At 33.0% G+C, this 24,310-nt stretch overlaps 2 protein-coding genes across 3 annotated transcripts; both read left to right on the top strand.

The window, feature by feature from the left end:
- Positions 1-6,086: 6,086 nt before the first annotated feature.
- Positions 6,087-11,445, top strand: LOC147906876 (uncharacterized). Of its 2 annotated transcripts, none has more exons than XM_087415269.1 (5): positions 6,087-6,332; positions 6,585-6,653; positions 7,560-7,646; positions 9,199-9,240; positions 9,496-11,445. In XM_087415269.1, the coding sequence occupies exons 1-5, from the start codon at positions 6,141-6,143 to the stop codon at positions 9,508-9,510; spliced, it is 405 nt and encodes a 134-aa protein (XP_087271395.1). In that variant the 5' UTR covers positions 6,087-6,140; the 3' UTR covers positions 9,511-11,445. The 2 variants fall into 2 exon arrangements, with proteins under 2 accessions (XP_087271395.1, XP_087271394.1); XM_087415268.1 differs by having other exon boundaries at positions 9,199-9,317.
- On the top strand, positions 10,436-10,954 carry LOC105145371 (histone-lysine N-methyltransferase SETMAR-like). The gene has a single exon (XM_011054864.1). It carries the CDS (start codon positions 10,436-10,438, stop codon positions 10,952-10,954), a length of 519 nt encoding a protein of 172 aa, XP_011053166.1.
- Positions 11,446-24,310: the final 12,865 nt, after the last annotated feature.

Genomic DNA, 24,310 nt, shown 5'->3' with positions numbered 1-24,310 from the left:
ATAATGCCGTGACTGCATTACGCGAATCCATTGGAGGAGTGCTGCGTCGAGTTCGGCTGGGAGAAGCGCTGATCCGTGGAGTTGATCGTCCACTGATCTCACTGAGCGACTGCGATGACGCCAACGCAAGCACCAGGACGTCACTCTCAGTAATTGGTGCAGTGCCGAGAACCTGAGGAGTTCTTCCGGCTCGTGGTTGCCTTTGATGACTGCCGCGAGTGTGGTGGCCCGTTGCTCCGGTACGTCTTTGATGGGCTCCAGATTGATGCTTGGCCATTGCGTCGGATTCCCGCACAACCACGGGGACCCGTCCATCACAAGGGATGGCTGAGGAGCTCGCGTGGTGTTAGTCCCCGGGAGGCACAGTCGGCAGGGTTGTCTTTGCCCGGGACGTGACGCCATTGAGCCTCTGGAAGTTGCTGCTGGATTTGTGATACTCTGTTGGCCACGTATGTTTTCCAGCGGGAGGCGTGACCTCGAATCCAGTGTAGCGTGACCTTGGAGTCTGATCACAAGATTACTGGCGTTGTAGCGAGGTTTAGCACAGAGCGCGTGTGCACGAGTAACTTGAAAGTAAGGCGGCGGCGCAGAGTTCGAGTCGCGGGAGAGAAACAAGTTTGATCGGCGCGACCTTGCTTTTGGCTGTCAATAATCGAGTCTTTGTTTGATTGTTTGCGGTGATGCGGAGATACACCACAGCGTCTCTTTCGGACGCGTCTGCGAAGCCATGTAATTCGAGCTGAGAGCTCGTGTCGCCGGTGCCGAGCCAGCGACCGACTCTGAGCGTCTCAAGCAGTGGAACTTCTTCCCAGAGCCGCTTCCACTTTTCAGCGATGGTTGACGGCAATGGTATGTCCCACTCTAGTTGCTGCAGCCAGGCTGACTGTATAAGAATTTTAGCTTGAATGGTCACTGGAGCCAGCCATCCGAGCGGGTCGAAGAGTCGAGCGGTCTCCGACAGCAGGCTTCTCTTGGTGAACGCGACGGCGGTGCGAGGAGGAACAGAGAAGGCGAATTCGTCCCTGGTTGGATACCAGCGCAATCCCAGCGTTGAGTGGTTCTCTTGTTCCCACGACCGCGAGTCTCTGGTGAGACAGTACTCAGACGGAATGTCGCGAAGCAGCTCCTGGCAGTTGGCGGCCCACTTTCGGAGAGAGAACCCGCCCGCCATGCAGAGGTTGCGGAGCTCGACTTGGAGCGCGATAGCGTCGTCTTTATAATGCGCTCCGGTTACGACATCGTCGACGTAGCAGTCGTGTCGTAAAAGCGCATTCGCGCCTCGAGGGAAACGCGGTCCGTCGTCATCGGCGAGTTGACCATCGGCGTGATCGGCGGTTGAGCGATGCACAAGGTCAGCTAGCTCATGATCTGCGGTGCACTGAAGCGAGTGGCGCTGTGCTGAGTTGGTTACTTGGTCGCAACCTCCCGATAAGATCCAGCCGAGCAGTGTCTTTTGAGCGATAGGCGCTTGAGGGCCTCGGTAAAGCGAAAGACGTGGCAGAATAAAGGCTCCGACGGTGAAGTCGGTCCCTGTTGTTAACGAGGTCACCTTGAGCGTTATCCTTCCCCTGCTGAGCCCGGAGCTTTTGCCGCTGATGCCGATGACTTCGATTGCGAATCGAGAGCGTGGCAGGCGTAGACGCTGGACCAGAGCCTCGGAAATCAAAGAAATTTCCGAACCTTGGTCGATGAGCACGCATGTGGTATGCCGATTGCCGTGACGATCAGCGACGGAAACTCGCGCAGTTACGAGCAAAATAGCCTTGTGGTCGTTGTCGCGGCGCACTGCCGACAGTGAGCTGATCTCTTGAGGTTTCGGTGAAGCGTACGCGTCGTGTAACATTGAGTGGTGACGAGACTTGCACGTAGCACACGTCCTCGTCGACTGGCACTTCGCGAATGTATGAGAGCCGAGGCAGTTGAAGCACAGCTTGTGAGTTTCGGCGACGGCCTTGCGGTCGACCGCGGATTTTTTCTTGAATTCTTCACACACCATCACGTGATGCTTACCCTTGCATAGGACGCATTGAGAAGACTCGGTGTGTTTCTCGACGTGATGCGACTTGGCAGATCGCGACGGGTTGTCGGAGACCTTGAGCGATTTTGGTTTGGCGGCTTTGAGAGTACGTGCCCTTTGGTTTATGAAGGTTCATTAGCTCTTTAAGAGTGGGCATGTCGCTCGAGGCACTTGAGAGTGACTCCCACTCCAGGCGAGTTCTTGGATCGAAGAGCTCGACGACAAGATGATTTAGTAGATCGAAGCCATGAGAGTCGATAGGCCTGTCAATGCTCTCCTGGCCGTTGACTACCCTGGTCACGGCGTTGAAGACGCGGTTGAGCTCCTCCTCAGTTTCGTTCTTCATCTTAGCCACGGCGGTAAACTTGGAGAAATTGAAGCTTGATAACTCTCTCTTATTTTCGTACTGCTCGCTCAGCAGCTCCCATGCGCGTGGATAGTTTTCTTCGGTCATTGCTAACGGTTGAATCAGTTCCTTAGCAGGACCCTCCAGACAAGTTTTCAGGTAATGAAATTTCTCGATTGCTGAGATTGATGAATTGTTTCCGACAATGGATTGGAAGAGGTCTCGGAATGTAGGCCAGTCTTCGAATGCGCCCGAGAAAGAACTAATCTTGAGGCGAGGCAGCGACGGTTTTCCGGAAGACACATTACCTTCTGTTTTGGAAGCTGAACTCGGTTCCTTCGCCATGAGTTTCGTCTGGTACTCGTCCAGCAGACTGTGCTGCTGCACGTACGTGTTTTCGGCGGAATCGGCAAATTGAGACGTATTGTACTCACTCTGATCGAAGGCCTCCTTGTAAAGCGCTCGAATAAGCTTGTGTTGCTTTTCGAATTCCGCTCACATCTTGTCAAGAAGCGTCGAGCGGATTTCGACAGCGCGGAGGGTGATGTTGGCTGTCCCCATCTTCCTCAAATTGGTCACTGACCTGGCCATGCGACCGTGGAGGTCACTCTGGGCGGTCAGCAAGGCGGCTATTTCGTCACTCATGCTTTCACTTGCGAATTCTTCTCTCTCTGCTTTTCTTGATAATGCGCGCACTGGACGCGATGCACTCGACACTGCGGATGCCGGCGAGCATCCGGCTCGAAGGACCAGAAAATGTGCGAGAATGCACCGCGCGAAAAGATTCGAGTGAGAGACCGGCACACGGCTGGTATGATACACGACAGTAAAGAGAACTCCGTTTCTTTGTAATTTAACAAAAGAATTTTCTTTAATATGCACAGTTACAAAGTCAGAAAATATAATTAATTAAATATTAGATTAACAGAATATTAAATGCGGTCACCTTTTCCAAATACAATTTGGAATCACGGTGATGAAAAATCTCGGCGATTTCTCGTTTCTTCTCGAAAAGATTCGTGGCGGTTTTCACTAAGCGGTAGCGCGGCGATTTTACGAAGCGATATAGTAGCGAGATTATGACTATAAGAACTCTAAGAACTTTTGGACTCTAAGAACTAAGGACTCTAAGCTGGAGGACGACGAGATCGAAACATTTATTGCTTTCGGTCTGGGCTTTCTTTTTGGGAAAAATCCAATAAAATTTTGCCACAATCGTAATTATTACGTGGCATTAGGTGTACAAAATTGATTGGCGCTCTGGATTCTTTTCTAACGACGTTCAACGTAACAATCATGCGCGACAGAAAATCCGTACGTGGGATTGGTGACAGCGCGTGACGTATTCGTCGGAGCGCGGCGCTCGCGTGCGTGAATTGAATTGTTCTAGAACTTTCGATTGTCCGTTGCCGGTAACGACAACTTGTTTGCGTGTAACGAATTGTTTTAAGAAGAACAAAGAACGACGAATCGCTTGCTTTTCTTTCGAATTACCGATCTCAAACAATAAGCTTTAAGGTAACGTTACTTAAAATTTAATTTAAGTTCCATTTTTTTTTAAATTAAAGAAGTGTAAAAAGTGAGCAAATCGCAAAGTCAAAAAATTGTGCTCCTAATTTGAGATACCTCGAAAAATTGATAATAAAACGCAAAGTATATCAGTATTGCAATTAAAAAACTTTATTTAATGTTTCTAAAATACAAACAAACAGCCAGCATGTGCGAAAAATGAGCACGCGATAGATTATACCCAGAATTCGTTTTCAGGTAGTTTGAATCAAGCATCGCAGACATAGGCACTCATTATTCTTTCCAGTTGTCTTTTTTATTATTGTGCAATAACATTTATACTTTAGCAATGATTTTTACTATAACCTAGGAACATTATTTCATATTAAGAGTACCCTGGGTATCTCATATTAGAATTTCCACGCCTTATAGTTTTACGATCATCAAATCTAACTTGTGTAATTAAACAATTTAATATCCCGGGTGTACAAGAAAGTTCTGAGCTTTTTTTTGTAAAATTCAATCTTTATTAAAAAACAAACGAAAAAATATTAATCAGCGAAATATTCTCCGTTTACATCAACGACCTTTTGCCATATTTCGGGGAGCTTGCGAATTCCTTGACGATAGAAACTCACCGGTTTCGAAGCGATAAAGTCATCAATGCATTTTCGTATCTCTCCTAATCTCACGAAATGTGTATCAGCCAAATGATGCTGCAGCGACCGGAATAGGTAGTAATCGGAAGGCGCCATGTCTGGGCTATACGCCGCGTGTGGAAGAAGTTCCCAGCCTAACGCAAAGATATGGTCCTGAGTCGCTTTCGCAACATGAGGTCGAGCATTGTCATGAAGCAAGATCACTTTACGACTTCCTTGGCCAGTAAATGGCCTCTTTTCTTCTAATCCATCGCTCAAATTGGTCAATTGTTGTTGGTAGCGATCTGCCGTGACTGTTTCACCCGGTTGTAACAACTCGTAGTACAACACACCCTTCCAATCCCACCAGATACAGAGCAAAACCTTCTTGGCATGGATATTGGGCTTTGACGTCGATATCGAAGGTTGACCAGGATCAACCCATGATTTTCTACGTTTAGGGTTATCATAAAGAATCCACTTTTCATCGCCTGTAATGATTTTGTGCAGAAAATCTTTTTTCCGGAACTTTAAAAGTAAAGTGAGTGCAGTGTCACGCCGTCGATTTTTGTTGTCTTCGGACAATTCATGCGGAACCCATCTGCCTTCCTTCTGAACCTTTCCCATCATATGTAATCGTACGGAAATGGCTTGCTGCGTAACGCCAAGCTGTTCTGCAAGCTCCTTTTCAGTTTGCGCAGAGTTTATATCCAGCAGTGCTTGCAATTCGTCCGTTTCAATCTTTTCAGGGCGTCCAGCACGCGATTCATCTTTAAGACTGAAATCTCCTTGGCGAAACTTTTGATACCGTCTTTTACATGTAGCATGACTTACAGCGTTCTCTCCATATGCAGCACAAATCATTGCAGTGGCTTCAGCAGCATTTTTCTTCAGATGAAACGCGAAGTGGATGGAAAATCGAATATGCTCTTTTGTTATTGCCATCGTGAACACTACTGATTTTTGAGGTTATGTGCATCAAACGCCAAATCGTATGGCATTTTAGAAGGCCAAATGTTAACGCTTTAAAACCGCAAAAGGGCGGGAAGATATATAAAATTTAAATTGTTATTTCGGTTGTATCAAATCTAAAGCTTAGAACTTTTTTGTACACCTATATCCCGTATTTTTCTATTATTACGACCTTATTCTATTACTACATGAAGAATTGTCAAATATTTATTTATTAAATAATAAACAAGGTTTAAATGCTCATCTAATGAAACTTGAAGACATCCAAATTCTAAAATCTTTTTTTACAATGATTACATGATCTACTAATGAATTTTTTATTAAATACTTTTCAATAAATTCATGATAGAATCAATAGATAGTGTTTATTAGTTTAGCAGAAACGCCGCTATCTCATATTAGGCTCCTATCTCATAACAGGGGGCTTTCCTCTATGTACAAGAATAATTAGTTTCAGTGAAATAATCACATATTGTGAACCGCAAGTTATAACACTATTATTATTTATAAAGTTATATTGAATTCTACGTTAAAAATATATTTTGCTTAGTATGTCTCTCGGTTTAATTAATTATAACAATTATAATTTATTTACAGGTACGTCCATCTACAACTGTGTCTTATATCATGCAAACTAAATGTAATATTCAAAGTACAAATGTTACTACAAATGATATGGTACTTTCTTATTGCTATACCGTTGTGTCTATCAATGTATCACTTGCTTGGAGATCATCAGGAAATATGGACATTTCATTATACTGTGTTGTTATATACGTATTTTGATTTCGTTTTATGTAGCATTTTATTTCTCACGTTAAACTACATATGTCAAACTGTTTACATTAAGGTATAGTTACAATAGATCAAAGAATTAATAATTATTTATAATTACAATAATAAGCACAAGCAGCAATGAAATTACACATGTCAAAGTTTTATTTGAAATGACAAAATCTTATTTACTGAATACAAAATTTTCAGTTTTACTATAAACTTCTTTGTTTAATATATTAGGTGCGCAACTAAGTTCTCGTTGTTATTTTGATGCATTATCATCAAAATAACAGCGAGAACTTAGTTGCGCACCTAATAATTTTAGATAAATGAGACAGTAACAATTCTTCAGAAATTGTCCAATTATAATCTCGATGAAGATTTACGTAAACAGGTAAATAATTACAACAAAATTTTATATTGAATTTTAACTGTTTTAAATGCGTAATTGTACTAGCTCTCAAAATTCGGACACGTACCTAAATTTCATCGAATAATTGTGTACAAAATTGGGACATTACATAACAATTGTGTTATTCTTTTATATATTTTAGAATACTTGTACACACATTCCACAAATAAGCTAGAAAAAGTTTTAAAAATTATTTTTTATTTTATATAACAAAAGTGAATTATTGAAAGTTATTTCATACTGTCAATATTCTACTATCAAACTATCATACTGTCAATTCTATTATTATATCTACATTTTACTATCACGCTAATAAATATTCTGCAAAATGTGCTCAATGCATTTTGGCATATAAAATTGAAAATAATTGACAAAGATTTTGTAATTGGCGTTGATATGTACAAATATACATATAAAAAGGAACAATATTTTAATTTTAAATTCGTAATGTTGTATTATAACCATTTTGAGTTATTTATTTTTTAATAATTTCTATATGTCGGCCTTGCTTCTATACAATATGTCGTTAATTAAACTAAAATATTATAGTTAAATAACTTAACTCTTGAAAATGTATTGATTAAATTTGACTCAAATTTAATTCATTACTTATTACTTTATCACTTGCTATGTTCATACATTAATATATACGCTATACTTTTAAACTAAAAAATAGATTAATTTTGGCACATATTGAAGTTAAAAATAATGGAATATCATTAAACGTAAGGGATAAAGTTGCTCTTTGATATCTGCGACAAATATAATTGATGTTTTATAATAATGTCTTAAGTTTATTTATCCGTTTAATATAATTTATGCAAGAATCTGAACTGTTAATAATGTTGGTATATATTTAACGCTTATTAAATTATTTATTTCAATTAGATTTTACACTTTATATTGCAAATAAAGCAGACAAAAGTAAAATTTGGCTTGGGACATTACTATTTTGAATATAATTTTATCTGCGAGGTATGTCCTCTTTTAAATAAAAGTATAAAAGTATGTAATAAACGTATATGCATATATATGTACAGGGTGAGGTAGTAACTCTGTCCACTTAAAATATTTACTGCTATTTTTAAAAATACGTAGTAATACACATATATTTATTGAAGTTGTATAGCATCAAGAGGGTATAATATACTGCTAACAGTTTTTTTATGGATGGAGGCGTTTCGATGATTTCATAGTCACCTTCACTTTTTTAATGGAATTGTATAATTTTTTTACACAATATAATACCTCTAAATATTCTGCATGTAAAAGTACTAAGATATATCAAGAAATCAATAGTTTACGAGACATTTTTTATACTTTATTCTGGCATAATGTTGACGTAAAATATTTAATAACTTATAATATAAACAATTAAATTTTTATAATCATTAATATAATTTTATAATAATTTTTTATAACCTTAATACTTTTATGAACAGAGTATTGATATGAATAAATTGGTGGAAAGAAACATAGTTGCATAAAAAAAAATATGTATGTGAAAAGGATAATTTTTTAAATAAGCAACTATGTATTTTTTCTTTTTCAATTGATTTATCTCATTATTCTGTTCATAAAATTATTACAAATAAAATTCTGTTCATAAAATTATTACAAAGGATTACAAAAAATTAATAATTTACAAGTTATTTCATACGTATGTGCCAGAATAAAGTAGAAAATATCTCCTAAACGATTGGCTTTTTGATACTACTACTTTAATAGTTTTATATGCAGAATAATTAAAGGAAGCATATTGTGTAAAAAAAATCATACAATTCCATTTAAAAAAGTAGAGTTAATCTTGAAATCTTCGAAACGCCCGTACTCATAGAAAAACTATTACCAGTATGTTGTATCCCTCTTGATTCTATACAACTTCAACGAATATATTATTTCATATCTCTAACATTCTAAGTTATTGCCCCATTCTGTATATAATAAAATAAATGCGTATATGTAAAATAGGACGTATTCTTACAAATAATTAAGATTTTTTACAAATAATTCGTTTGAATTTAACCCTTTTGCTCATAATTGCCGGCTATGTCCGGCATTCACAAAGCGATCCGTATAGACGAACGCTGCTATTGCCAGCATTCGCAAAGTAATTTATTCTGTTCCTTATAATAAGAGTTATGCCAAATCATCTCGTACAACCGTATACAATCAAGTGTAACACTGATTTTGTCAAATGATATATATTTAAACATAATTAGTAGTAGTAGTATATTGATGGCTATAATGCCACTGGCATGAAGAGAATAATTAAAACACGGTTTACGAAGAAATTATAATCATTTTGTTTTAAGGAATAATTCCTTTTTTTTTAAACATGTCAAGGTGGCGTTGTTCAGGCGTAAAACGTAATTTTAAATGTCAAAAACTGTCAATTTATGATGTACACACTTTTGGTATAGGGTTCCGATCAGTGGAGGTATTCCGGTGGACCGCTTTCTGAGCAAAAAGGTTAATAAAACTGTTTCCATTAAATACAATATAATGGCAGCATACTTTTTTTCAGATGTATTCTACAGTTTTGTCGGCTACAATAATTCTTACGAGGGTATATAACAGATTTCCTATTCTCGTAATAATGCATGAGAAATTTTGTTTGGTTATGGTTTGATGAATAAGGCGTGCGTGCGTATATAATTAAATACATTGTATTTAAAACTCGACATCTTAGATCTCGTCATAATAATCAGAAAGTATTTCTAATTGTTATGACAAAATTCAAGATTTTACAACTAGAACTAGAATTATATTATAAGTATTATATTATTTATTACACTATAAGGATTTGTTTAATATGTTTCAGTTTGGTTGGATTTAACATTCTTAGAAAAATGCATCAGAATCATGATTAATTAAATCTCAGCGCACTATAGTAGTCCAGTTATTGTGTCAATCGACATAAGTCATGCGAATATGCTGTATTGCTTTATGTCGTCGTGTTGCTTCTTCTAGTGAATTGGAACAACATGATATGTACCATGGCTAATGAGAAAACGTCTTCTCTTTCCGTCGTCAATATAATTTTGAGAGAAATGTATAGAAATTTTAAAAGTTATAGCAATAGAATTATTTTGAATTTCTCTGTGTTACATATATTACTTTGTAAGTATCTCATAGATTATGAGTGCATGATGCGCATGATGCATCATTTATCCTTCTTTACATTCGATGAACAACAAGGAAAAACAGTGCATTATACAAAAAAAAAAAACGAAATGCCCCAATAACTAACAGAAAGACATGTTTGATCAACAAGATATATTCTGCATATATAGATAACGAGGAAAAATTATTCAATTAACGAGTAATTCTGGTACGTTTTGTTTTTAAACAAGGAAGTTATTCATACAACTATAAATACCATTCAAAATAAAATAGAAATGATATTACATAGTAGCATAATTAAAAAATTAATAATACAGAATTATACGAAAGGATTGAAAATATATTGTACAATATATTGGGTGTGGGAAAAAGTTCGTAGCGTTTTTTCCACTAGATGGCATTAAATGCTCAGTAGTCGGTAACTACTAACCGCATTGACAACACTAGACGTGCATTTAAAAAATGACATTTCAACCTTTGTTTTGAGCCAAAAAAGATTGAAATCGATGAAGTCGATCAAAAGTTATTTTATTTTGAAAATGGAAATAAATAAGGAAAAAATTCGCTACATTTTGCAATATTACGACGATAAAGGCAAGAACGCTGCACAGGCTTGTGAAAAAATTGTGCTATTTACGATGAAGATCTCTCACAATCTATCTCTATCAAAATCAGCAGCACGGAAATGGTTCGCACGTTTTTGTACTGAAAATTTCGATGTGAAAGATGAACTTCGCTCCGGTCGACCAATTACTGAAAAGTCCGATGAAATCATAGAAAAAGTCGAACATGATAAGCATGTGGAGATTGCCAGGGAACTAGGCATCGACAAAACAGTTTTAAATCATTTACACAAAACTGGATACAAAAAGAAGCTCAATGTTTGGGTTCCTCGCGAGTTGAGTGTTAAGAACATGATAGATCGAATTAACATTTGTGATACGCTATTGAAACGGAATGAAATTGAGCCATTTTTGAAGAGAATGATAACTGGTGATGAAAAATGGATCACGTACGACAATCGAACTCGCAAAAGATCGTGGATAAAGGAAGGAGAGAAGGCACAAGCAATCGCAAAACCTGGATTGACGACGAAGAAAGTGATGTTGTGTGTTGGAAGGGAATCGTTCATGAGCTGTTATCGATCAAACAATTAATTCCGAACTCTACTGTGAATAACTGGAAATATTACAACAAGCAATTGAGAGAAAGCGGCCAGAATTAATCAATAGGAGGGGTGTCATCTTCCATCACGACAACGCTCGACCACACACATTTTTGATAACTCGGCAAAAATTGCGAGAGCTTGGCTGGGGTCTTTTAATGCATCCACCGTATAGTCCTGACATAGCACCCTCAGACTATCATGTGTTTAGATCTCTGCAGAACTCTCTTAATGATGTAAAGCTGACTTCAAAAGAGGACTGTGAAAATCACTTGAAGCAGTTTTTCGACTAGAAACTACAGAAGTACTATTGCGATGGGATTATGGCTCTGCCCCAAAAATGGCAAAATATTATTGAAAATAATGGAGCATATTTGGTTTAAATAAATTGATTTTAATACTCTAAGAAAAACATTTGAATTTTACTAAAAAACCGCCAACTTTTTCCCACACCTAATACACATTTTATTGAACTAATCGTTACTGCAGTATTGAGAGAATGAAATATCAATAATAAATAAATCATATTTACTTTTAATTGTTACTTGCAATTATAAAATTTATTAAAATTCATCTAATGAAATTTAATAATTATACCTTCATTTTGTTGTAAGTGTCTGATACCAAAAAAGAATAATTTTTATAATGGAAAAGGAATTCAATGTGTACTGATTCCATGTAAAATTCATGAAAATCTATCCTCAAAGAAAAGTTAAGTTATCCGTCAAACACTAACTGTCTTTCTTTTTATAGGAGGGTAATATGAATTCCAAATCTTAGACCGCTTATAATAGTAATAATTTTGGATATTAATTACAGTTATTTTCATCGCATCTTTAAAGTAATATTTAAATTTGCATATGTGAAAATATGTCCTAGCGCAGTGCTGGGATTTACTTGCACATTTCGGCAGATTTTCAGTTTAGTTCCTGTCCCTTACTTCATTAATCCGCGCGCAGCCTAAATGCTGATCAGCGGGTTGGAGAAATAAGGGATAGGAACCAAACTAAAAATTGATCGAAATGTACAAATAAATCCCAGCACTGTTCTAACACATTACTAAAAATCATCTTTTATTAAAAATGAATGATTTTTTTTATAGTGTAGTGGTTACGAAGAAGTACCTATATTTAATAATAATAAGATATGTGCGTCATTATAATTTTTTATATGTATGAATACAAAAGTGTCTCGGATATCAACTGTTTGAGATGATCCGAACCCGAGACTATAGTAGTATTTTAAAGAATTGCTTTTATACTTAAAAATTTATTATATATTTAAAATTTAACAATTTCTTATATTTTTCTGTTTCTTTCAAAAATTTTAATCATTAATCCCGCTAATACATACCTATTTGATTTATCTCGAATTTTTGTGCTCACATATTTTTAATTAAATTCATTTAATAACATATATAACATTGTTAAAGCATTTTGATAAAATTATCTAAACCGACAAAAATTAAAATTTTCTATCTGTTACTAAATATATGCATGTATTTTATCATAAATAATATATATATATATATATATATATATTAGGTGTTGGAATTAATTCGTAGCGTTTTACAAGTGATGGGAAGTACTTTCATTAATGTATTTTTTAATGCTCATGTGAAATAAATAACATTCTTTCATTTAAAAACGCTACGAATTAATTCCAACACCTAATATATATATGTATAACTTGCTATTACAAAATTAATTAATATCCTGAATGGAGATACTCAATACTTGAAAATGATTTTTAAAACAAGTTAGAGAATTATATGTACGCATTTGTTACGGCATTTTTGTTAAACTATTCATAAAAAGAAGCAAACAATTTGTACAAAATTTGAATTTATTTATTTAATAATTTCGATTTAAAATAATCTCTTTCTCTCTCTCTCTCTCTCTCTCATTATATCTATAATATATTTATCATATAATACTAAAGTCTTATTTTCATTAAGACAGTGCTGTTACTAGCATTATTACTAATAAGAGAACATTTAGTAAAATTAAAAAAGCGATGAAATAAAAATTGAAACATGCTAATATTAGCCGATACAGAAAGTTGGTATGCGTATACTTTATTATATGTTAATAATCCATACCATTCACAAACGTTTCGATCCTTGGTTCGGTCCTTTACAGTGTAAACTTTCTTTACAAATAATCATCTACTTACTGTACGTCGTAAAACTGCTGTAATCTTTCTTAATAATACAGTCGAAAATGTAGACTTAAGTATAAGAGAAAGCGACGAAAATATTTTAAAATATGTTACCGAATTAATTTGCTATTTAACTATAAAATATACAGCAATTATCATATAATTCCTTGAAAAAATTATTATTTCCGAGAACTAGAAACCTGAGATTAATTACGATCCTGTAACAAGAATTTCTAAAAGCGCCAATTACTGCTGGATTTCATAGAAGGTAATGAAGAATAATTTTCCACGACGAAAATAACGACTTTCGAAAATTCGACTTTCCATTGATACGAATCTTGCATTCACTGGTATCTGATGTGAGGAACAGCGACACGATCATCATATATAAAAAAAATTAATCATTAAGATACTTGTAATCCTGTAATGTTCAAAACGAAAATTCAAATATTATTCGAATAAGAAGCTAATATTAGCTCAATCAAAGCTCAAACTTTACTGGCTTATTTTATATAATATACTACATATAAATGGGGCGGGGAAGGGTTAGATAAAATTATTTTATTATAAAATTAAAAATTTGGCAACTTCAAACTTTTAAGAATGAATGTCATGTACACGTCAATTAGTCACTATTGTAAAATAAATTTAGGAAGTTGGAGAATTGTATATCTTATTATAATATCTGTAATGAGGTCTATTAAATGGGATAGAAATTAATAAAAAAGTGAAATGTTTCTTTAATTGACTAATAATTCCAAAATTACGCTCAATTTTTTTTTATAATATTACTAAGTATATGAAAACGAGAAATTAATTACATTATTACAAACTGCACTAATTAAAAATAGAAATCACGAATTACGTTGGTAAAAGTACCGATTAGGAGATTAGATTCCAATAATCTTAACCATAACATATATTGTCGCTGTCATGACCCTGAGTGACCTCCAACAGGACTCTTTGTCTAGCGGCACATGATTTTCGATCTACTTTTAAATATACAAATAAATCTCATACTATGTTATATGCTTGCCTCTTCTAAAATATATTTTAAAGTGGAAAATTTTTATCTTGTGTGATAAAAAAGGTAATTTTTATAAACTTTCTTCTTTCGTTAATAACTTTTTAACAAACAATCAGTGACGGTTTAAACTTGTTAAAGTTACTCAAAGTCTCGACCTTGATGACATATGTCCCTTGTATCAAATTTATTTATCAATATTTATCCAATACAAATTAATAAAAAGATTTTTACGTACACACACACGCGCGCGCGCATACACGACACACACGCACGCACGTACGCACACAATTTGTGAGTATATTTCTGAGTATATATTCTTTGTGAGTATATTTTTTTATTTATAAAATAAAGTAAAATCCCCTATAGATTCCTAATGCGATATAGACGTTCTTGCATCCAATTTCACAAATATTGACGTCTATTAGTTTAATCGAAATTCTGATATTTTACATTAGGAGCTTATGTCATATTAAGGACTTTCCTCATGTCTATATATGTATTCAATTATTTATATTTGTCATTAATATTATATAAAGTGTTTAGTCCATATTTTAATAATATTTCGAAAATATAACTTAAAAAAGTAAATATGTAAAATATTTATGTATCATTTCAAAAAAATAAGTTGTAACACATATTTATGAATATTTATCATAAATATATTCTGGGAATATATTTATTCTGGAATATTCTTAAAATATTCTTAAAATTAACTATTACCTATATTCCCGGTTATTTTGAATGTTTTATCCCCATGTTATTTTTATTGAAAGAGATAATATTATCAATCTTTGTTACAATAATCATAAATTAACTACATTAAAAATTATTTAAGACTTATAAGTATCTACGGTTATTAAATTGAGATTAATAGTGCTAAGAAGCAAAAAAACACAAAAAGGAGATAAAAAAATTTTGTCCAGTTTTGTTTCCTTAAAGGCCGTTGTAAGTAATACAGTGAACGAAATTTCTATAAACACTATTATTTTTAATAGAAAAACCTAAATGTCTTCTAAATAAAATTAAAAAAAATAAAAAGATTATGAATAGTAAAAAAAAACAAGTATTAAGAGCAAATAAACTATTGTATATTATCTTTTTTTACAAATAAATTATTTATAAATACATTTTATAAAGAGTTAAAGTCGATTAAAGTATTACAAAGAACATAACAATTCTAACATTAAATTAGTACTTACATCATTATGCGTAATTAACTTATGTATTCTATACTATTAACTAACCCAGCAAGGTGTCTATTTGACGTCATTAATTAATCATTCTTATGACAAATGTGACGTTTAAATTGACGTCCAAACATTGTAAAAATGATGTAGATTTGTCACAGGTACATCATAAATCGACATCAAATATACGTCATTTTTTTGTGTTATTAACGGTAGCAAGGTGATGTCCATTTGGCGTCATTAATTTAGTTATACTTATGATGAATCTATATGATTCCTAAGACGAAGTGAAAATTACAAAAATGATTAAATTTGTTAGGCGTTGAAGTTATAAATATTCTACTAAATTCAATTACTTTTGTAATTTCTACTGTATTTTTAGAACCATAATAAGCTCCTTGACGTCTAAACAAGTAAAAATGACGTGAATTCTTATATTTCTTATTACTCACACAATTCTTATTACTTACGTCATAAGCTGACATCAAAAATACATCATTAGTTTCGTGTTATTAACGGAATAAATGCATGATGTTATTAATTGATCGCTAATAATGTTACGTTGACAATCGGCCATTTATTCGATGTCATTAAGTGACATATTGTAAAGACGTCATAAATATTAGGTTGGTGCATATGAAATGTCGGATTTTTAAGTGAATATATAAAACTGCATATCTTTTTTCAAAAGCTGTTTATTTAATCAAAATATGCTCCATTTGTTTCAATACACTTTTCCCAACGAGATTTTAATGCATAGATGCCTGTCTTAAAGAAATTCTGATCTTTAGAATCAATAAACTCTGATATGGAATTTTTCAGTCTTCATTTTCTGTCTTCATTTAGCCCTGTTTAGCCCTGTTTAACCCGTAAAAACTGTTCTAAATGTTTAAAAAAATAAAAGTCGGTTGGCGATCCGGCGATCCGAAAAATCCGGTGAATAAGCTGGATGCTGCAAAATTTCATATTTTAATTCATTTAATTTCGCAATTGTTTTGTACGACGTATGCGGCCGAGCGTTGTCGTGGAGAAGTATTGGGCCATACCGATTAACAAGTGATGGGCGTATAATTTTCAATTTTTCATGCATTTCATCAATATACTGGCAGTACTTTTCGGCTATAATTGTCTTCCCAGTTCGAAGGAATGAGTAATGAATTACTCCAGTCACATTCCACCAATTTTATTAAAATTTGTTATTAAAATTTTCCGTGGATGAAGTGATGACCTTGGAGTATGAGCACAAGCCTCATTCCTATCAAGCCACCAAGCACACCTTTTCCTATTGTCGTAAAGAACCCATTTTTCATCACAAATAATAATCCGATCGAAAAATGGCTCTCGATGAAATCAGTAATGATGAGCATACGTTCAATCGATCCAGCTTATTTCGCTCGGTTAGTTCGTGCGGTACCCATTTATCCATTTTTTTCACCTTGCCAATTTCAGAAAAGTATCGCAATATCATTGTATGGTCAACTTTCATTCTGGTAGCAAGTTCCCTTGTAGATACAGTCGAATTCGTCCAATGCTTTCAGAGCATCATTTTTCACAGACGTTTTGGGTCTTCCACGCGGTTCATTTTGCAGGGAAAAATCACCAGACCGAAATTTTTCAAATCAACGCTGCACTTTTCGATCGTTAACAGTATTCTCCCCAAATGTCTGGTTTATATTGCGTGCAGCTTTTGCAGCATTATTACCAAGTTATACTTATATAAAAAAATTACATGAATATCGATTGAATTCATATCCTTACGAAATTCAAAACAAATAACAAAATCGAACACTTTTGAGAAAATCTTCTTTGTTGAAATGTGACTCTGGCAATGGACAATACGACTATAAACGAAGTTATGCCAAAAACAAAAGCATAACGAAAACAGAGAAAGACAAACGTTCATATGTAAAGATAATCCGATATTTCATATGCACCAACCTAATAAATGACATTAATTAATTGGTTAGAAAGATGACTTTATTATTACATTTTGAATAAGTCATGTGACGTCAATAATTTAAAATGACTAACTATCTAACTATATTTTTTGCAATGTCATAGTATCGATTTTATTTTTCATTCTTGTCTTGCAATGTTTTCCAACTTCTTAATGTTATTGTGTATGTTTATTATTTCTATATACTGCTCTTGATAGAATTCCTCATAAGTTCTCTATCTGATTTAAATCTAACGAACGTGCCGGAAAATTTGCCACTTCATATGTAGTAAATTTTTCAATTGAAACTGCACTCTTATGTTTTCTTTGCACTGTGTATAGCAGCATTATCTTGTTGTAAAACATAATATTCTTCATTTTCTTCGATAAATGGAATTAAACAATCTTCTAATAAGTTGATATTTTTTTCCGTTCATTCTACAATTATATAAATTTTGCATATTGACGTCTTTGAATAATTAAATTCAGTCCATACCATCAAATATCCTCCGTCGAAAAATCTGCTGGCTACTGCTTTATTAGTTTGTAAATCGTGAGAGTAATATTTAAAACCGTCAGGTGTGTAGGTTACTTTTTTCAGAAAATACATTTTTCCATTTTTCGTGGCAAGTCATATGATTTCGAGCAAATTTTAATCTCGCAGTTTTATAGTCTTGAGTATGAGAAGACATCAAGGATTTTTTATCCATTTTAAACCTTTATCTTGTATTTTCTGCACACGTCATGTAGTCACCGACAGCTTAAAACTCTTGTTAGTTCACTAGCAGTTTTATTCCCATATTTTTTTTTAATTTATGAATGATCATATCTATTGTAAGTTTTATAATATCGCCTGTAATGATTTTTACCATAGTTTTTACGCGATCTCAAAAAATTATCTATAGAATTACTGGATCAATCAATTTGTTGACAACCTGTCGAACAGAAATATTTGCGTCACGATATGCTTATATGTATTTTTACTTATTCTTCTGAATTGAAAAATTTTTCTTGTGGTATTCTGGTAGAAGAAAAATTACTTTAAATTTAGAAATTATAATATTATTCCTGATACTTATTTTCCCTGAGAATGATGTTTCTGGATTAAATGATATATGAAAAATAATCATTAACAATGATTTTATATAATAAGTATTAAATATATTTAATTTTTATATTTAAGTATTACTAATAATTTAGAAATCGATATTATTATACTTTTTGTCATATACAATAGCACTTTTTTGTAAATGTATATTAGGTGTTGGAATTAATTCGTAGCGTTTTTAATGAAAGAATGTTATTTATTTCACATGAGCATTAAAAAATACATTAATGAAAGTACTTCCCATCACTTGTAAAACGCTACGAATTAATTCCAACACCTAATATTAAGATGACCAATTATTCGTAAATAATTTTCCGTCTTTAGACTTTAAACTATTCTAATCTAAAACTTTTTAAGTTTAAATTTCTAAATTTTAAGTAGCAATTTCGAAACATTTATTTTTGTAATATTTATGTCGTAATATGCAGTATTGTTTGTAATTGTAATATTAATTTCAAAAATGACAAATGAATGTCTGATCACTTGATACTAATATCTTCCTTATTATAAGCATGACCTTCAATGTCTACAAATAACACGTTTGCTAATATAATATTATATTTAATACTATAACGATTATAACATATTTTGCTGGGACAATTTTCATCGCGGAATGACGTATCTTTCGAGTGATCTTACATCTTTTAAAATAAAGTAACACGATAAAAACTTTTTATACATAATTATACATAAAAGGTTATACATAATTTATTTATAACAGTTACAAAATATGTACAATCATTTATACAATATATAATTATGTATGAAAATTTTTTTACTGATAAGCTATATTTTAAAAGAGATGAATGTCTGATCACTTGATACTAATATCTTCCACATTATAAGTATGACCTTCAATATCCACCAATAACATTACTCAAAAAACATGTCATTTTGCGATAAAAATTATATTAGCAAACGTGTCATTGGTAAACACTGAAGGTCATGCCTATAATGAGGATGTTAGGATGAAGTAATCAAATATTCATTTGACATATTTTCTAAATTAATATTACGATTACAAACAATATTTCATATTAAAACATAAATATTACAAAAATAAATGTTTTGATTTTGCTACAAAAATTGAAACTTAAATAGTTTTAGATTAGAATAGTTTAAAGTCTAAAGACGAGAAATTATTTGTGAAATTATAATTGACCAACAATTTTCCTTGAAATTATACATTTAGAAAAAGAACAGCACTATTATGCATGATAAAAAATGTAATAATCGATATGTAGATCATTAATAATATTTAAGCATAAAAATTAAACGTTAAAAATTTATGTATAATTATATAATAGATTATATATAACTATATATATATATTTTTTTAATTAAATTTAAAGTGATATATTTGTATTTAAAATGTGATTATATATATGAAAAAAGAATTATTTTATTAGGAAACTACATATAAATAGACAAAAACCCAGCTTAATAAAAAAATTGCAATTTTTACTTGTTGCAATAACAAGTAAAAAACTTTTTTATTTATTCATAACTTAATAATGAAATAATTTTTTCATAATTTAATAATCAAAATACTTTATACCCTTGTTAAACACACATACACACACACACACACACACACACACACACACACACACACACACACACACACACACACACACACACACACACACACACACACACACACACACACACACACACACACACACACACACACACACACACACACACACACACACACACATACACACACACACACACACACACACACACACACACATACATTTTACGAAATCGTAGAAAAATATTTATATTACCACTATTAATAATAACAAAAAAAGGAAATAAACATGGGAATGTGTGTGGTAACGTACGCGTTCGTGTATGTCTCTATGTTACAAATGTTTTGACATTACATTAGTCATAGGACAGGATTTATGAAGATGATTCTAATTTATATTAAACAATTTTATTCAGTTTTATTACAATTTTCATATGAAGCTTTTTACATCTTTTTAAAAATAATTAATTAAAAACATATTTATGTGCTTGTATGTATTGATGGATGTATGGACGGAGTGGAAAGAAAGTGAAAAGCTCAATCATTTAATTTATTTTCAAAACTGTTGCAAGTATTACGATTGAACACAGTAGCTATGAACCAAACTTGTACTGGACAGATCAATAAATCTTCTCAACAAAGATGTCATTCGCTTCGATCAATTAACAATGTACCTGAATTACATATGGATCATGCCTTTTATGATAATTTTTTATCTCATGAAAGTATTTGTGTACAATCCGCTATAATTAAACAACACTTCGATCATACTTTTGAAAAAAAATAACATAAAATTATTAATCTCTTTTGCGAATTATTGATAAGTACAAATTGTTTAATAATTATAGTATAATTCATAGAAAATTTATTTACGTCAATATCAATTATACACATAAGCTATTTGTATGCATTTTACAACTCCATTAGTTTAAACTATAAAAACGTAGTAACTTTTTCTTTTTATTTGTTGAAGTTATTCTTAAATAATTGTTGAAATTTGACTTTTATTTTTATTCGCAGACCGCGATCATAGAAACAATAATGTGGCAAAAAAATCGATTTCGAATTTTGTTGATATCGGGACGTTATTGATTATCCTTCTAGGATAAAGAACTTCGAGCTTCTTAAATCACAAAATCAGAACAATGATTGCGCCACTGACCGATCGAAGGGTGCAACTGATAAGCAAACTCATAGCTGGGTTACACGTATTCTTAAGAAATTTAATTATTCTTAAATAATATAGAATAATGAATAAAGACATAATATTATCCAAGTATCATTTTTAAGAAAATTTTATTAAATAAATTTATAAGATGATAATTCTCGGTTCAGATGGTGAAGATGCATGCTTGGAAGAAACCGTTCTGCCAGATTGTGAACAGTAATTAGAAAGTTGGAGATCAATCAAATCAAATTCTCGTCATACGTGCACGCCGCATATTTATCCATCATAATCTTCATTGAACGATTGACTGTCTTCTTCATCCTAATAACGTTCGTTTTAATGGAGAATAATTTGACTGTCAATAATCAAAACATAATCCAAATCATCAGTGTCTGAGTGCTGCATGATGGCAAAATAATAACCTAATTATTTGAATTTATTTCTCATAATAGATGTAATCTGATGAAGTTAATTCAATTTAAATCATTTAAAAACGTTAAGAAAATAACGTTAAGAAAATTTGTAGATATTTTGAAAACTACTTAACTTTTTTAAAGAGCTGCTGGAGTGTATCCTGATTTATCATTAATTATTATAGACTCTTTTCTCTTAATTGTGTTTATGGATTGAAAAATCCTTCTCCACAATTAAAGTATCGACAACGCAATTCGCCAGCTACATTTGAATACGAAAAACGAAAGAAAATTGAAGACTTACAGTTTTATCGGCTTCTGTAGTCAACACGTCACAATATGTGCTGCATATAAGAGTTTCAAATCTTGCACGTTCATAAAAAGTAGCTGGCGAATTGCGGAAAACCTAAACGAACAATCTTATACTTTTAGAAACGAGGTAGGGGTTTTAATATAAGTGGAAAGAGTATTCGAAAATTTCGTTTGTATATTATTAATGAAATTGACGTGAAGCCATGAAACCAAGCAGTATTTTAGTTCCGCGATATTCCGACAGCGGCACTAAACCATAGAAATGATCTAAATTATCGACCTACTCAGGCCCGTATCAATAAACGTTCTTACGCTCCCTGGTCAAAGTTTTTTCTTTTGAGAGGAAAAATAATAATAAATATAATAAAATAAATATGATATTAGTTATTTCAATTTTGTTGAAATAATTTCTTTATAAACAAGAAACTTACCGTATTATTTACATATGAATACAAATGAAGATAATTATTTTAATTGCATTATTCTGTCTTTTACATACATTTTATTTAGTTACATTTAATTATTTAGCTACATTAAATTATTGATGCATATATATAAAATAACATATATATATATATATATATATGTATATGTATAATATATACGAGTATATAATAAATGTACATATGCATATGTGTACGTATGTATGCGTGTCGTGCATGCGCGCGCGCGCGCGCGCGCGTGTGTGTGTACACATGTATACAACACATATCTAAACTTTATTTACTGAATTATTTACACATACATATATCAGGAACGCAATGTATGTTTCGATTGAGCTTCGATTTTGCTCGGATGTCGAAACGACAAGCGGCAGACGTATAAATGAAATTTTCGAATACTCATTAACTCTCTCTTATATTAAAGCTCATAACTCGTTTCTGCATAGTATTGTTCTTTGAGGTTTTCTATAAATCGCTAGCTACTTATTTTAAACGTGCAAGGTCTGAAATTATTGTATATAGCATATTTCGATTCGGATGTCGAAATGTCGACTTAATAAGAAGCGCCATTCCTCTTATCGCGCACAAGCGAAGTACCGCTATTTAATTACAGAAATGAATTGAATCATTGTATAAACTAGCAATATATTATCGATTGGAAACGCTATAATAATTATATATTTTTGTATATATAGAAATATATCAGGATATATATCAGGATCATTGTTTAAAAAAGGAATCATGCGTCCTTGCTGCATCGGCGATGATGACAAACCAGAATCGGCAGAAATCAGTCGTTCTTCAATTGCAGAACGAATTATTGAAATAGAAATACGATAGAGTGAGACAGAGAAAAAACGAAAAAGGATAAAAACTCCGATTGTAATCGGTGAGGTTCCGCACGCCGAGTTGGGCTTGTCGAAAAGAAACAGCGAGTCTATCCTTCAGAGTCTCTCTCTCTCTCTCTCTCTCTCTCTCTCTCTCTCTCTCTCTCTCTCTCTTTTTCTCTTTCTCTATGGTCGCTTGTTTCTAGCGACCGAAAATGCTTTCTGAGAATTTCGGCCGCTCAACGTGTATAATTAAGAGGAAAAGGAACATTATAGATAACATAGTATACTAATCCTATATCCCCCTAATTTATGTATAATAGCAAAAATAATTTCAAAGCACGATAATTTACAAGATATTGATATTTCCATAATTTTCCATGAGCATTATATATCATGTTCATAGAAATGATTTGCAAGATCTCGGCGTGGTTTCGCGAGTAAGGTGCGAGATCTGAATGTTAGAGATCCCATGATCAATTCCTTTTTTCTTTTTTTAAAATTTTTTTTTAAATAAGTGACATTGTTAATAAACACATATTACAGGCTAAATATATTTTTATTTATTAGATGTATAACTTTGCTTCCGCCGTTTTCCTATAAATGGCTTTAGCAGTAAGTGATGGGAAATAAATAGATCATAGACGTCATACAATAAACTTGGGCATCTGTCAACATAACTCCATAGAAACATTAGTCGATTTATATCTGCATCATAAAGTTATTCTCGATTGAAAATGTCAGTTTACGAGCTAAATTCTCGTCATTTGCAGAAGGTTTTAATTTTCTGCTTCAATATGAAGAAATCTGCGATTGAGGCTCATCGAATGCTCTCAAATACATATGGTGAGATCCCTATTAGACAAAGAACGTATCGTGAGTGGTTTCAACGCTTCAAGAACGGTGATTTTGACATCGAAGACCGGCATAGCGGTGGAAAAGAGAAGGTTTTCGAAGATGCAGAATTGGAAGCATTACTTGATCAACTCGTATCAAAATCAAAAAGAATTGGCATGATCATTGGAAGTAATTCAACCAGCCATTTTAAAACGCCTCAAAGCCATGGGAATGATTCAGAAGCAAGGAAATTGGGTGCCATACGAGTTGAAACCGAGATATGTTGAACGGCGTTTGTTTGCTTGTGAACAGCTGCTTGAAAAGCAAAGACGGAAGAGATTTCTGCATTGTAACTGGGGACGAAAAATGGGTCATTACGATAACCCCAAGCGC

This window comes from Acromyrmex echinatior, chromosome 17, assembly GCF_024713525.1.
Source record: "Acromyrmex echinatior isolate Ae372 chromosome 17, ASM2471352v2, whole genome shotgun sequence".
Lineage (NCBI taxonomy): Eukaryota > Metazoa > Arthropoda > Insecta > Hymenoptera > Formicidae > Acromyrmex > Acromyrmex echinatior.
Note: the sequence above shows the minus strand (reverse complement) of the source record. Positions and strands in the feature narration are given on the sequence as shown.

Bases quoted from the DNA above. Each gene is read 5' to 3' on its own strand.
- LOC147906876 (XM_087415268.1), top strand. From the start codon at position 6,141: ATGTTACTACAAATGATATGGTACTTTCTTATTGCTATACCGTTGTGT. The intron at 6,333-6,584 runs GTATAGTTACAA...TAATAATTTTAG, and splicing joins GTCAAACTGTTTACATTAAG to ATAAATGAGACAGTAACAAT. The intron at 7,647-9,198 runs GTATGTCCTCTT...ACTTTTTTTCAG, and splicing joins AATATAATTTTATCTGCGAG to ATGTATTCTACAGTTTTGTC.
- LOC105145371 (XM_011054864.1), top strand. From the start codon at position 10,436: ATGAAGATCTCTCACAATCTATCTCTATCAAAATCAGCAGCACGGAAA.